General features: G+C 31.9%; 1 protein-coding gene across 1 annotated transcript; it reads left to right on the top strand.

Moving 5' to 3' along the window:
- Positions 1-2,552: 2,552 nt before the first annotated feature.
- Positions 2,553-7,084, top strand: LOC139521671 (uncharacterized). The gene is made up of 4 exons (XM_071315181.1): positions 2,553-3,562; positions 4,678-4,746; positions 6,168-6,254; positions 6,943-7,084. The coding sequence occupies exons 1-4, from the start codon at positions 2,564-2,566 to the stop codon at positions 7,042-7,044; spliced, it is 1,257 nt and encodes a 418-aa protein (XP_071171282.1). The 5' UTR covers positions 2,553-2,563; the 3' UTR covers positions 7,045-7,084.
- The last annotated feature ends 10,382 nt before the right edge of the window (positions 7,085-17,466 follow it).

The following is a 17,466-nucleotide window of genomic DNA, read 5'->3' as shown; positions in this document are numbered from 1 at the left end:
GACCATATGAGTATTTGGACCGTACGCGTACGGTCCGGACCGTATACGTATACTCGTACGGTCCGACCATACGCGTACGGTCGGACCGTATGAGTATACGCGTACGGTCCAGCTGAGCAGACATGTTTTGGGATCATATGGGTTAAATTTAAATAAACATTTATCAAAATCTTTATTTTTAGTTATACACATTGTTTTTATTACAAATAGATGAATAAAGTGAATAAGCGAACAATTGACATTAAATATTTGTTTAATTGTATATCTGAATCCTATTTTGTTACTCTGGACCAAGGTGACACTTGCCACAAATGTACCACAAGGAACGTCATATTTTCTTTTACAATAACATGATTTGTTCATGCATGTTCCTTTGTCTTTTTTTGTAAAGTTCCTAAATATTCTATAACAATTGTCTCCCCACATTATGTTTACTTCCGATAACTTCAATTTCAATGAGCATAACGGGCTGCATGCAGTTAACGAATTACTGACATGCTAAATACAGGAGATTAACATATTAAATAAGCGTGATTATTTTAAATAGTTAAAATATTAAGTTTTTATTTCCATTACTATTGAACTTTTTATATTAATTTGAGACATAAGTTCTGTTGATCTGTTATATACATTTGTATCTAATAAACTTGACTAACTTCTTAATGTTAATCAGACCGTACGCGTACGGTCCGACCGTATGCGTATTTTGAAAAAGTACGCATACGGTCCAGACCGTACGCGTACGGTCCAAATACTCATACGGTCTGGAACATATACAGACACTAAAGTTAAACTCTCATAATTAAACTTGGACATAGACATTGATAGACATTAGTATTCACAGCATTTGGATTGACACTTTTATTCTACAAACAACATCATACTGGATTGTGACAGTAGTAGTGAACGTAATATTCAAATTGGATTCCGAAAGATTTCCGGATACAGATAAAGATAACAGATTGGACTCATATTTTGACAGTTAAGTTAACAGTAATATTTGTGTAATACCTTTTGTAAACTTTTGTATATTAAATATTGTTAAATTTTACTATTGATTTGTGTCTTTTGTTGGCTACAATTTAAAGGCGATTTCTGGCCGTAACAGTTGTACTGAATAAAGCTTTATATTTATAATAATAATAATAATAATAATAGTAAAAATTTCTATAGCGCCCTATATAACAATAAAATCACTCTAAGGCGCTTTACATATATACATGATAAAAATATATTAAGTTAACCACAAAACAAAATGAAATAAAAAAAATGTTATGTTTAAAAGAACTAAAAACGTATATATGAAAGATATATGAACATAAATAATTATATTGATAGAAAAATAATAGAATTAAAATCAATAATAAGTACAAAATAATTAAAACATAGAAAGCGAAAATATATTAAAAATTTAGCAGAAAGATTATAATAAATAATTGAAATGGTCATGAAAACTTTTGCTAGAATAAAAATTGTGCGAAGAAAACAAAAAAAAACAAAAATCACAGCACATTTTCAAATAAAAGGAATAAGAATTAAGATAACAGCTTATTAAACGCAAGTCTGTAAAAATATGTCTTCAATTGTTTTTTAAAACACTGAACAGATTTAGAGTGACGAATTTGTACAGGTAGATTGTTCCATAGGGTAGCGGCAGCACGATTAAATTGTCTTTCGCCGTACGTTTTTGTTCGGACATGTGGCAGTTCGAGTCTAAGGCTGCCCTCTGATCGTAGTGCCCTAGTTGTTGTTTGGAGATGTAATAGTTCCTGTATATAGTCCGGGGCAGTTCCTTGCAGTGCCGTGTACGTATAGACAAGGATTTTGAACTTTGGCCGGAATTCAACAGGGAGCCAGTGCAGTCCAGCGAGAATAGGTGTAATGTGTTCTCTTTTCCTAGTTTTCGTAACAAGACGGGCTCCAGTGTTCTGAACTCTCTGTAACCTTTCAATTTGACACTTGTTAACGCCGAAGAGTAGACTATTTGCGTAGGACTATCAACATAATATCAATGATTAGTAAAGAAGGCGAGACATTTCAGTGTGTGCACTCTTGTATAAACTATTAGAATTAAATGTTTCTTTTTTCAGGTTGCATTCACCATTGTTATGAAAAAGCGACGAACGAAGTACATTATTGATGAATCGCTAAGTAACTTTTATCACATACATGTACATTATGTGATTAAAGAAAAAAAACTAGTTTGATTCGTTGATCATTTAGTAAAAACTGTTCGCTGTTAGATTACATCCGTATCCGAAAACCCTCATCTATATCTAGTATCATATACATAAAGAAATAGCTATGGATTTCGACGCCTATCGTTTCCGGTAGTACCATCAAACCACTTAGTTTTTTCAGCATTCAAATCATTGTATGCAATCAATAGAATGACACAGAAGATTTTCTTACAGACTAGATTTTGGAGAACACTTTAAAAAAATTAAATGGGTGACCATAATCAATTTTCGTTCAATTCAATCAAGCATGTAGATTCAGCATGGATGTTCATACATTTGTAAATCAGATGGAGCACGTTAGTTCAGTCAAAAGAATTGTGAAAATGAGAATGGCCGACATGAAAAGACGATGTATAACTGTAGAGCCAGCTTGTCTTCATGAAAAACAATCTAATCCAGACAAAGAAATTCAGATAAAAGGGGTATTAAATTCCTATTTTTGGTTTTTAGCCATTTTTGGAATATTTAATCCGATCGCCTTAAGTGAGAAACAACAATTATCACACCCGACCGCTAATCGGATACTCAAATATGTTTGCTCGTTCACTATTTTTTTCAGCTCTGCAAATTTCATTAGACATCTTTTAACATACATGGACGTGGATGACTTCGAGAAAGGAATTCCAAAAATATTGATATCATTATTCTTCGTGCAGAGTTTGATTAACACGTTTGTGTCAAACAGATTATCGAATAATGCAAATCATATGTTTACTTTTCTTAAGAACTGGAGAAAATGTACATTGACATCTTATAAAGACAGGAAATCTCTGAGAAGAATATCTAACTTAGCCGTCATCATAACGTGTGCTCTTATTGGAGGAAATATCATATTTTTTGGCTATGTAAGTTATCGAGTAGATTTCTTTGACAATGTAATTGCCCCATATACAAAAGCGGACCCCCTTGCGGATTTCCTTAAAGGAGTATACCTGGTTGTGAAAACTTTCTTGTCAGGTTCCTGGCTTGGACTTTGTGGTTTAGAAATTCTCGTTACGCTGTTGTTAGGGAAAGAGTTGCGCATTTACGTTGAGCGTCTTCAAAACAGAATCAAAAGCAAAAATTACGATTTAGAAGACTTACGACAACATTACACTGCTCTATGTGATTTGATCGAGAAAGCTAATGATATGTTTAAATTGTACAATGGTAGCACGTGGGTGACATCAATCGCTCATATATTACTGCTGCTATACAGTTTGATTTGGTTTCCAGATACACGCCATAACACTCTGGTTTTCCTTGCTCATATATTTTGGATGGTTGCAGTTACAGTCATGTTATTGACTATAGCTATATGCTGTACCATTGTCAGTGATTTGGTAAGATAGAAATATAGCTATGCTGGTTTGTCGTATTCAAAATGAATTGCTTATTGATGTATTTGTCTATGAAATAGCTAAATATAGGTAAAAAATTAGATAAGGAGAAAGTAAATTCACAAAAGTACTGAACTCCGAGGAAAATACAAAACGGAAAGTCCCTTATCAAACGGCAAAATCAAATCCTCAAACGAATGGATAACAACTGTCATATTCATAACTTGGTACAGGCATTTTTTTGGTGTAGAAAATGATGGATTGAACCTGGTTTTATAGCTAGCTAAACCTCTCACTTGTATGACAGTCACATCAAATTCCATTACATTCATTGCCAACGATGTGTGAACAAAACAAACAGACATAATAGGTAAAAATGTCCAAAATAGGGATACAGCAGTCAAAATTTTAGGAATGACTGTAATATTTTTTGTCTATGAAGAAATAACATAAAAAAAATTTGGTGCACACTGAATAACGCGCGTAGCGGGTTATTTAACAGTGTGCACCACATTTTTCATGTTATTTCGAATAGCCAGAACAAATGTTACAGTCATTTCTGATAATCTAATTCTAAATTCCATTTTAAACCGTAGAAAACTATGAAAAACGTTGATGACGTCACGGTCACATGACTAAATTATGTCTATGGGCTGATAACAAAATAACGTCAGCCAATCAGAAGACGCGTTACATCCATAATTAAATTATTGTGTTATAATTTTAATCACTATAAAAATAAACAAATATATAAAAATGAATCACAAAAAGGCATAAACACAAAAGCACATTAAAAAAGAATGAAAGACATTAAGCCGGACCTATTGGTGACCTTCTGTTGTTGTCTGTTCTATCGTCGGGTTGTTGTCTCTTTGACACATTCCTCATTTCCATTCTCAATTTTGATAGTAAAAAAAATTACCATATCATAGCACAATAATACAATGACGGGATGTATAAATACAGAGTCATGTCAAATGGATATAACCAAAACAGACTAAAGAGTAAAAGTAATAGTCACAAAAATAAATAAAAGAATTCTACCAGTACAACACGTTATTAAGATGATTAACATCGTCAGTACCCAGGATCTTTACTTCTATATTTTCCATTTGTAGGCACACAAACCAACGCATATCTTGTATGTTTTACCTCTAAGAAATGTGTCAACGGAATTTTCACTTCAGGTAAATTATACGTTATTTAGTAATGCTATGACATCGTTATATAATGAAGTCTGTCCCCACAGATCCTTATGGCGTCGGAAATGAGAATAGAGGTCAACATGAATACACCACTGTTATTGTAATGTCATATGGATAAGAGCAAGAACACATTCAATAAAAGAAAATAAGTGAAACAAGCAAATAATATTTACCCAAAAAATAAAACAAACACTGAGACAAAATTAAAAACCAATTGTTCAGAGAACAATTGAAAGTCTTTCCACATCAAAGAAACTTGGATAAGAAGAGTTTCTTCATACTGATGCGATTAATAATGGTTTAATTATATTTTTGAGTGATATACGGGAGATAATATGCTACCTCAGGTGAAATGAATGTCACTTTCGGTCTCATAGGATAGCCTTTTTCACACTGATTCCAAAAATATATAGTTTCTATATACTTTTGTATGTAGAGTGGGAGATAATTGGCCACTTCCGGTTTGATGGAAGTCATTTATAGTCTTCAGTGATCATTTTATGTATCTATATGACAAAATATATGGATTCTGAGTACTTTTATATGAAAAAATTGCAAAAAAGGCTACTTCCGGTTTTCTCAAGGTCACTTCCGGTAGTCATTTTTCAAGGTCATTTGTCACCTTACCTTTTGTACAAGGTCAAATGCCTTTATAATGAACTTAGTTGAAGTAATAATCAAATAACCTCATATCAAGACATTTCAGGTGCACCAACTCCTATAAGATGCCATTAAATTGTAGCAGGCTAAATGTAGCATTATTACAATAAAGCAGACATTTTGCACTTGTTCTTTTATATGTATCTTTCAGAGTGTCGGAGAAAATGCAAAAACAAGCAAAAGTCACAGTTGAGAACTTGACCTTGACCTTTGACCTTGACCTCATTTTCTAAGTTAGGACCTAGGGGCATCAAATAAAAACATTACAGAGTTACACGGTTAACTGTTTGTGAGTTAAAAAAACAGACCGACAGATTTATTTTGTAAAGGTAGATAACTCCTATAAAATGTCATCGAATCGCTTTGATCCAAATTAGCCAAAACTTCCTGAGGATGTAATGAACAATTTATAAAAGGAATTTTGTCGCTTTCTTTTTTTGTTACGAAGGAAATGCACACACATGATAAACAGTGAATAGGGAGACAACTCTTACAAAGAAAATGTTTTGCCTTAGCAGGGTGAAATTTAAAAGCGCATAAACTATACGATACCATATGAGAAATATCTAAAGATCATATTGCGAAACAAACATTTATCACAAGAACAAAATTTGGCGGAAGAAAAAAAAAATAATCAGAAGAAAAACAATAAGTCTTTCCACAGAAAAGTGGAAAGACTTAATTACCAAGAACAGAAATAATCAGATCATTTATTTAACTTGAAATGCTCTATTTTATTGCAGTACAGTACATTTCTAAAACAGCTGACCGATCCCGTCGGAATATCTGTAATGAACCTATTCATCATCGACAAGACAACTTTTCTCACTGTAAGATTATATTTAGATATTTTTTTTAGATATTTTACATTCAACTTCATCAGTTTATTTCACAATTTCACAAGCAGGATTATTCCTTACTTAATCTACGGTATGTCTGTTTTGAAGTTCTGGCATCAATATGACATCCATATCAACACTTTTAAATCATATTTTTTTGTTTTATTTTTACCCAACGATGTATATTTGAAATTTTGAATAAAAGACGATCTAGATAGTTGAAAGCATGTTAAAACTGTTTACTTTTCTGAACGTTCTGAAAGTTTATATACGAATACGACCGGATGAAAACCCATTTTCAAATTCATACAAATGATGAAGCAATTGTGCTTAATATGTATGCATCATTTTGTCTCTGAAAATTTTCTTAAATTCTTAAATCAAGAGGACAAGTGTTAGAGAATTGCTATATGCTCGACACAGGTATTTGACTAACTGATTTTTTTAGAAAATATACAACTTTTATCTTATGTGTTCAATTCAAAACAGCTTACATTGCTTTAAAAAATGAGCGTCACTGATGAGTCTTATGTAGATGAAACGCGCGTCTGGCTTACTAAATTATAATCCTGGTACCTGAATACAAAATTCATTTAACGTTTTTCTTATACAAAAAAATACGTACATAAACATTTTGATTAAAATTAACAATGTTACATTGCCATCTTTTTTTCTTCAGCTAAGTGGAATGCTGGCAACATATTTTGTTGTACTTCTTCAATTTAAACAGTCATTGGAACCCGCAAGCAGTTCCAACTCAACATTAATATCAACAGCTTGAAGTAACCAGATCCAACTCAACTTTATTATCAACAGATTGAAGCGTGAACTAGTTCTACGTCAACTTTATTATGTTAATGAAATTAAATTTATTTAATTGTGTCTTTCAATTTTGCTTATGTGCTTTGTGTATATGCCCTTTTGTATTTCTTTGTATTCCTTTTTTGCATATTTGTTTTTTTATAGTGCATAACACAATGTTGATGTTGTACCCATAGTTTGACATTTTTAACTACTACATGTATTCTGTTTATTTTGTTCACACATCGTTGTCAGTTTAGTCGAAGTTTATGCGACTGTCGTACAAGTGCGAGGTTTAGTAAGCTTTAAAACCAGATTAAGTCCACCATTTGCTAAGCAAGACAATGTAAGTACCAAGTCAGGAATATGACAGTTGTTATCCATTTGTTTGAAGTGTTCGAGCTTTTGATTTTGCCATTTGGTAATTAGGGACTTTGCTTTTTATACGCCCGTCAAAATTTTGACTTTACACATGTCTTTTTTTATATTAATCTAAAGATCTGTATACTTTTTGGTGATGATTCAAATTTTCATTTTTGAGTTATTAGTATTTTGTAAAAAAGGGGGAGGGTTTTTTTTACATGTTGTGCCGTACCTCAAAAACGATTTATGATTATTGCTTAAAACTTTACACACTTCTTTGTTCTATTAATCTAAAGATCTGTATACTTTTTGGTGATTATTCAAAATTTAATTTTTGAGTTATTGAGTATTTTGTAAAACAGGGGAGGGTTTTTTACATGTCGCGCCGTATCTCAAAAATAATTTATGATTATTGCTTAAAACTTTACACACTTCTTTGTTATATTAATCTAAAGATCTGTATACTTTTTGATTTTGATTCAAAATTTTATTTTGGTAATATTTAGTTTTTTGTAAAAAAAAACCAGGGTGGGGCGTTTCACATGTCCCGCCGTGTCTCTAAAACAATATATGGTTATTGCTTAAAACTTTCTCAGAAACTATTTATGATTATTGCATAAGACTTCCACATAAGACGTCGGGCGTATCATGCGCTCATGGCGCAGCTGTTTATTGAATTTTCCTCGGAGTTCGGTATTTTTGTGATTATACTTTTTGATATTACGTTGAAAGTCTTAAAGATGAAGAATTTGCTACAAGTATCCCATCAAGCTTTTTTTAAAGATCGATGACATTGAGGTCAAGGTCAGAAAAATCCTGTCAGACAGACATGTAAGGCGCGGAATCAGGGTCAAAAATACTTATTTATGTATATACATATTTCAATATACGTATATACAAAAATAATTACGTATATACGTTAATCGAATTACGTATATACAGAAATAATTCCATATACACAGAAATAGAATTACGTATACATACAAAATTAATTCCGTATACACATCGAACTAATTACGTATATACAGAAATAAGTCCGTATATACATATGTCGAAATTCTTATATACAGAAATATTTATGTATACACAGAAAGAAAATATTTCTATATATACGGATTTCGATTTATGTATATTCCTAATTACTGTATATATGTTACAGTGAATTTGTATAACCAGGGATTATGTAGAATCCCTAAAATTTTCAGGGATTATGTATAATCACTGGGTAGTTTAGGGATTATATATAATCACTAAAACTTTTAGGGATTATGTATAATCACTAGAAAAAACGTCAGGGATTATACAGAATAACTGAAATGATACTAAAATATATAAAAAATTGAAATATCTTAAAAGTTTACCTTAATATATCATAATAATAACCTTAATATTGTAAAACGTTAGGCATAATTCTTTAATATGAAAGACACAAAAATATTGAAATGTTATACACAAAATAATTAAATGATAAGCACAATATAATTAAATGATAAGCAAAACATACATAAAATAATTGATGTTTTGTTATTAATACTGACTTTATCAGTAATAATATCAAGCGAATCCTTTTTGATATTGACTGTATTAGTATTAATAATACCAAGCGAGCCCACACGGGCGGGTTGATGAAGTTAGTATGAAAATATTAAATTGCATAATGATTATTCTTTTTATCGTATTGTTTTAGTAATGTCAGTAATTGTTTTTAGGTTGAGAATATGAAATAAAATGAAATTGTCATTAAAACTATTTTTATGCGTACAGTCGTTTTGATAAATGTTAATGTTATGTATATTATTTTAATATTAAACATTTTATTTACAAACTAAATTTGGATAGCATCGACTATTACACATTTACCCTGATTTTCTACTGGCATATCTATCAAATTCACATTTTTTTTTACCACAATATCAAAATTAAAAAAAAAAACCTTGTCCTCCACATCAAATCAGATTGTACCTCAGAGAAATAGAGTTTTCAGCACAAACATCTGAAGGTACAAATTGTACCAATGAAGGGAAATCATCAACCTCAAACTGATTTCTTGTATCAAAGATCCGAGCAGGATTCCATGCTATATAGCAAGGCGATATTCTTCTTCATTCTTTTCGTGAATATTGACCATTAGTTTTTTGGGATCTCCCTTTCCAGGAACCAATGATTTGTATAGTAAAACTATACAAATCCTTGCTGGAACCACTAGTGTAATTGGTTTTAGATATCATCTTTGAAGCTTTTAATTATTGATAATCCCTGAAATTTTATTAGGGAATTTGTAGAATAATCATATAAATTATCAGTGATTATGTAAAATCACTGGTCATTTTCAGGGAATCTATATAATCACTAATGATTTTAGTGATTCTACATAATCCCTGAAAAATCAGGGATTCTACATAATCCCTGATTATACAAATTCACTGTAACATATACACATAATTATTTCTGTATATACAGAATTCGATTAATGTATATATTAATGTACGTTTTTTTATTGAGGTAAGCCTGCCAATTGATATTTTATCGTGTGTTTTTCTATGTTGTTATATTATGCTATTGTTTCAGAAAAAGGGAAAAGGTTTGGATCCATTAAAACGTTTAATCCCGCTGCAAATGTTTGCACCTGTCCTAAGTCAGGAATCTGATGTACAGTAGTTGTCGTTTGTTTATGTAATTTATCCGTGTTTCTCGTTTCTCGTTTTTTTTTATATAGATTAGACCGTTGGTTTTCCCGTTTGAATGATTTTACACTAGTAATTTTGGGGCCCTTTATAGCTTGTTCTTCGGTGTGAGCCAAGGCTCCGTGTTGAAGGCCGTACATTGACCTATAATGGTTTACTTTTTTTAAAATTGTTATTTGGATGGAGAGTTGTCTCATTGGCACTCACACCACATCTTCCTATATCTATATACGGAATTCGATTTACCGTACGTATATACATACATCGAATTCCGTATATACAGAAATAATATATGTTTATACGTAAATAATATTAGTTATCTTGGTGTAATCAGGGGTGTACAGAATTTTCAACAACGGTGTAAAATTCCGTACACCCCTGATTACACCAAGATAACGAATTTATTTCTTATGAACATTTCCTTTACTCATTTTGAAAACAGGACGTAAAATTGTAAAAATGGTAATGAAAAATTTCCAGCGTAATATTATTTCAATGTCCATGTTGCTTAACATTGTCAAATACTTTTTTACTTTATTTTTTGGAAAAATTCAGAATTTTTTTGTGTTCTTTTGAGTTTACAAAAAAACAAAAAAAAATTAAAAAAAATTTTTTTTTTTATTTATTTTGGAAATTTTATTTGTTATAATTTTTTTTGGCAAAATTTTATTTATCCCCGGGTGAACAAGGGTGGGGTGTTATTTACACCGGGGTAGTCAACCAATCAGATTGCAGTATTTTTGCTGCATAAGAAATAAGTATTTTTGACCCTGATTCCGCGCCATAGACATATACACCTTACAGTTGATCCATACATAAAATATTTATAGTTGAACAATTTCTTGTAATGTAACAGAAAAACCAGACTTATACTACATGTACTTGAAAAATAAATCAAAACAAAAAAACTTAATATTTAAGAATTGAATGCTTCTTTTCCTTTATTGTGGAACCTCTTGTCATCATGAATGTTAAAAATATCATTGTGTAATGAACGTCAATTTCAGAAGGACGCGAGATTGCGAGATTGCTGTAAGCCAATCAAAATAACGTAATATAATGAAATATACATGCAATGTAATAACTGACCAACAAACTACGAAAATGAGGCCAATGTCAGATGAAACCTGGCAGACTGGGAAGTACCTATTACAGTCGGCCCATAAACAACATTTAGTTGACCTACTGCTTATAGTATCTGAGAAATGGACCTAATCATCTAGTCGAGGTCAGGTGAACCCTATCTGACAGACATGCAGAGGTTGCAAAGAACACAAATACCAAATACAGTACCCTTTAACTCATAATTTAGCGGGGGCCTCGGTGGCCATCTTATTACTCATAGTAAGCGGGGGCCTCGGTACCATGGCCATCTTATTACTCATAATAAGCGGGGCCTCGGTAGTGGTCTAAGAAATCAAACTACTGTATCCCTAGCCATGCAGTCAACACTGAGCATTTTATACACCAAACATACTTGATATATTGCATAAAGTATCTGAAATATACCCCATAACGACAATATAATTTGACCAATGAACCATGAAAATGAAGTCAGCGTCCGATGAACAACCTTGCTATTACCATTGATTTATCATACATCAATACGACTACATTTACAATACCATTCAAACGATATCAGACGAGTAAGCATAGTATACACAGTGGCGGATCCAGAACTTTTCCTAAGGGGGGCCGCTGACTGACCTAAAGGGGGGGGGGGGCCGCTCCAGTCATGCTTCAGTGATTCCCTATATAATCAACCAAATTTTTCCCACGAAAGGGGGGACCCCCCCACCCTGGATCCGCCTATGATACAAGATGTGGATAAACCTACTCTTCTTTATTCTCATAGGTTTTTATGCCGGACGACGACGTTGCCGTAGTCCCTATGCCATTCATTTCATGACATTACAATTGTGATAATAAAACAAACGGTTTGACTGAAAAATGGGGTAGTGTCTACTACTAGTTTATACAGATTTAGTTTGTTATCTCGGGAACATCACGGATTTTATTTTTGATTAGCGCACAGTGTCATATTCAAGACGAAATCAAAGGTAGGTTCGCAAAATAGGCCGATCGAAATTAAAATGCTCCGATCTATATCACTTATTTTTCAAGGACAAAGTTCAAAAGATTAATCATAATCAATATGGCAGTCACGTTCACAGCATTTCACTTTAGATTTTCTTTTTGCTCTTTTGTAGGCATTGATATACAAACTTGTTAAGCGAACAAATGCAGTTTTATTGGCGGGATAAAGTGTATTGATTTAAAATACATTTCCGCACATTTAAACAGATAAAATGGTTTACACGAAAAACTTATTAAACAGTTTAAATCAGTTGTTTTGAGGCAAACACTTTTGTAAATCAATGCGTTATTATCTGTCACGTTCGGCGTATTTCATTTACTGATTTAGATTTTATTTAGCTATTTTGTAGGCATTAGCAAATATTTGTAAAATACATTTATGTTTGGAATAGAGTTCACTGAATTGATATTTTCTTGCATTTTCAACATATAATAGTGTTTAAATAACTCTAAACTATAATTCAAAAGTTTATAGCGTTCTTCTCAAAAACGCTTTGTTTTCTAATACAATATCGGAAATTGTTTGATTCAAAATGTAGGGCACCTCAGTGCATACAAACTCTTTGTAAGAAAGTTTTGCAGCAATGTCCACAAACCATGTATGATGAAATGAAAACCGAAGATAAGGAAAGGGCAATGAAATAACGTTAAGCAACTAAAAAACTAAAGGAACCCAGAGGGCAACATGTAAGCATAATTAGAATGCAGACGAAGAAGAAAATGGTCTTTATGGAAAACTAACCTGAAGTAAAATCAAAATCTCCTGAAGACGAGAAAAGAAAACTACGGCAAACGTATATAACAAGACCGAACATTCAGTTTAGTCCAGATATAGACATTTATCGCACCGCGGGTAAATTATCACGTTGTGATTGGTTTAACACCGTCACGTGGATTGATATAACAATAAGTTGAGTTCTGAGCTTAAACTACAAGTGGCTGTCAGTCGTGTCAATGTAACATATAACAAGTATTATACTACTTTGTCTATATACTTAATTAATGCTAAGTAATTCATAGTTAAACCATAACTAGAGCATATGTATTAATTACCCCTGTAAATAATCTTATAGACCCAAATTCTATTGACAAACTCTACTGTTTTACTTAAAACTAATTTTTACAAGTTTCTTGTTTTATTCGTATCCCTTACCATTTTATCTTTTAATTACATATATTTAAACTTATTAAGAAACCATACTAGTCCATAAATTTAACCAATTACTAGTACAGATTAGTAGTTCCTTTCACTTTCCTTTGCTAAGAGAATTTAAACAACTGATAAGATTACTTTTATCCATTTTATAATTTTTAAATGTATAGTGTACATACAAGTTCCTGTTTTAACTAATTTTTAGTTTTATCCTATTCTAACTCTGTTAATATTATTTTAAATTTTAACCAGTAGATAGAATTTTAAATAACGCAATTTTAAAAATAAACAAAATTTTTAAATGCGGTGACCCTGCAGATAGGGTGGACTTCCAGAAGAAGAAGAAGAAGGTGAACCCCTATGAGACCGTAGGGGGTAGTAAATTTCATAGGGGGTTCATGACGCGTTTATTTAATGTTGTTGTGTTCCATATAACTTATAGTATAAAGCCACTTGCACACCTTCAGAAAAATATACACACAAATTGAAAAACACATGATCAAGTAATAAAATATTTGGGGTGAGGATCAAATGTCCAAATATTGAAGGATATTTTTTTTATAACTAGCATGTTTACAGCTGACTATGTGGTACGGTCTTTGATTATTGTTGAAGGCCGTGCAGTAACCTATAGTTTATTTCTGTGAAATTTGGTGTCTTATGAAGAGTTGTCTCATTGGCAATCATATCACATCTACTTTTTGATATTGACCTATAGTGTGTGATAACATTGTGTGAGGGAATTCGACGTTTGATGTACCTATGTTCACTCCAGTGCAATTTATGACAATACCACTGCATCAATCAGAATTATTTTTTTTGCAGTGTTTTAAGAAATGATTTTGCTTTGCTGTCGCGTATTATTTGTGAAACATTCAATGTTTTAAAAAGGCGAATTTTCTTTATAAAGTCAATGATTATGTTGACTTTTGAAGGCCAAACTTTCTACAGCCTTAAATACGCTAATGAAAGATCCAAAAACTATACCAATACATAACGACATGATTATGAAATTATAACAAATCTATCGGTTAACAAATTTTTACTCGTTATTGCAAAATAATGAACTTAATATATCTGACATTTTCTCCCTACCCAGTTTACCCCTATACATTTTTATGATGTGGACTGGTCATTGTTATTCAATCGTAGGCAATTTGATTGGATTAAGTTGTTATTAGTTTACCTTCAAACTTGTTTATGCTTTTCATACATGACTATTGATTAATTAGAACGTGCATGAATGTGACCGGTAACTAAAATGACCTTCAAACTGGACACTGGACGAGTCAATATTATGTTTTATCAATGAAAGTTAAGGTAAGAAAGGTAAGAATTGCCACTTATTCGATTTTCACAAAATTTTTGGAATATACAGTTGGAAAGGTTATTTTTTAAAAGCCTATTGTGAAGAGTAAAGAGAAAGTTTACAAATAATACGTTTTGTTCCATTAAACAAGTCATTTTCGTAAGAGAAATACCGAAATATATTTTACGCACGACTACGGCAGGTAAAATTATTATTTATCATAATAAAAAAAAGCATTTTTCAGTCTCATTGGAATATGTTGATTACAATTAATCCCAAACTTAAGAAGTAAGTAACTAAAGTCAAAATATGTCCGATCTGCCTATTTCTGCACATCAAAAGTCAATACGATCGTTTTAAAGTCAATTTCGTCTACCTCACAAAATCTTGTTAGGCACTTTATAGAAGACAGACATTTAAATTCTATAATTCTTAGATACACTGTCTATTTTTATAGTGGTTCTATCGTTTATAAGTTCAGGGTAGTCAAAATATATAGGTAGCCACGTCTTTTCCATTGAAAGTAATTCCAACTTACACGTTACTAGTATTATAAAGGATACTCGGATAATAATACCAATGGATGTTTGTGATCTTCCATTATTAACGATAATTTTAATATCTTTACAATAGTGAAAAGGGAGCATTGTTTCATATTTCTAGTGGCTTAATTATGAATACAAAGGATATTCACGAGGTATTTGGGTAAATGATGATATACTACCTACATACTTAAACAAGCTATACATTTAGCAATTAACAAAGCAATCAACATTTTAAAAATTTTATGATGGTTTCAACGCAAGAAACGCTTGAACTGAGACTTAAAATATATATGACATGAGACTCAAAATATAACTGAACTGATACTCGAATATAACTGAACTAAAACTCAAAATACACCTGAACTGATACTCACAATAAACCTGAACTGATACTCGAAATACACCTGAACTGAAAATCAAACTACACCTGAACTAAAACTAAAAAAACACCTGAACTGATACTCACAATAAACCTGAGCTGGTACTAGAAATACACCTTAACTGAAACTCAAAATACACCTGAACTGAAACTCAAAATACACCTGAACTGAAACTCAAAATACACCTGAACTAAAACTAAAAAAACACCTGAACTAAAACTTAAAATACATCTGAACTGATACTCACAATACACCTGAACTGGTACTCGAAATACACCTGAACTAAAACTCAAAATATAACTGAACTGATACTCACAATAAACCTGAACTGGTACTCGAAATACACCTGAACTAAAACTCAAAATACACCTGAACTAAAACAAAAAAAAAACCCACCTGAACTAAAACTCAAAATACATCTTAACTGATACTCACAATAAACATGAACTGATACTCGAAATACACCTGGACTGAAACCCAAAAAACACCTGAACTAAAACTACAAAAACCACCTGAACTGATACTCACAATAAACCTGAGCTGGTACTCGAAATACACCTGAACTGAAACTCAAAATACACCTGAACTAAAACTCAAAATATACCTGAACTGAAACTCGAAATAAACCTGAACTGAAACTCAAACACACCTGAACTAAAACTCAAAATACATCTGAACTGAAACTCGAAATACACCTAAACTGAAACTCAAAGTATACCTGAACTGAAACTCAAAATTCACCTGAACTGAAACTCAAAATATACCTGAACTGAAACTCGAAATACACCTAAACTGAAACTAAAAGTATACCTGAACTGAAACTCAAAATACACCTACACTGAAACTCAAAATATACCTGAATTGAATTCAAAATACACCTAAACTGATACGCAAATTATACCTGAACTGAAACTCAAAATACACCTGAACTGGTACTCAAAATATACCTGAACTGAAACTCAAAATACACCTGAACTGATACTCAATATATAACTGAACTGATACTCACAATAAACCTGAACTGGTACTCGAAATACACCTGAACTAAAACAAAACAAAAAACCACCTAAACTAAAACTCAACATACATCTGAACCAATACTCACAATAAACCTGAGCTGGTACTCGAAATACACCTGAACTAAAACTCCAAATACACCTGAACTGATACTTACAATAAACCTGAACTGAAACTCACAATACTCCTGAACTGAAACTCGAAATACACCTGAACTGAAACTCAAAATATACCTGAACTGAAACTCGAAATACACCTGAACTGAAACTCAAAATATACCTGAACTGAAACTCGAAATACACCTAAACTGAAACTAAAAGTATACCTGAACTGAAACTCAAAATTCACCTGAACTGAAACTCAAAATATACCTGAACTGAAACTCGAAATACACCTAAACTGAAACTAAAAGTATACCTGAACTGAAACTCAAAATTCACCTGAACTGAAACTCAAAATATACCTGAACTGAAACTCGAAATACACCTAAACTGAAACTAAAAGTATACCTGAACTGAAACTCAAAATACACCTACACTGAAACTCAAAATATACCTGAATTGAAATTCAAAATACACCTAAACTGATACGCAAAATATACCTGAACTGAAACTCAAAATACATCTGAACTGGTACTCAAAATATACCTGAACTGAAACTCAAAATACATCTGAACTGGTACTCAAAATATACTGGAACTAAAACTCAAAATACATCTAAACTGATACTTAAAATACATCTGAACTGATACTTAAAATACACCTGAACTAAAACTCAAAATATACCTGAACTGAAACTCGAAATACACCTGAACTGGTACTCGAAATACACCTGAACTAAAACTCAAAATATAA

The sequence above is a fragment of the Mytilus edulis genome, chromosome 1, assembly GCF_963676685.1.
Source record: "Mytilus edulis chromosome 1, xbMytEdul2.2, whole genome shotgun sequence".
Classification (NCBI taxonomy): domain Eukaryota; kingdom Metazoa; phylum Mollusca; class Bivalvia; order Mytilida; family Mytilidae; genus Mytilus; species Mytilus edulis.
Note: the sequence above shows the minus strand (reverse complement) of the source record. Positions and strands in the feature narration are given on the sequence as shown.

Coding starts and splice junctions, on each gene's coding strand:
- LOC139521671 (XM_071315181.1), top strand. CDS start 2,564: ATGAGAATGGCCGACATGAAAAGACGATGTATAACTGTAGAGCCAGCT. Junction 3,563..4,677: donor GTACCATTGTCAGTGATTTG/GTAAGATAGAAA, acceptor TTCCATTTGTAG/GCACACAAACCAACGCATAT. Junction 6,255..6,942: donor ACAAGACAACTTTTCTCACT/GTAAGATTATAT, acceptor TTTTTTCTTCAG/CTAAGTGGAATGCTGGCAAC.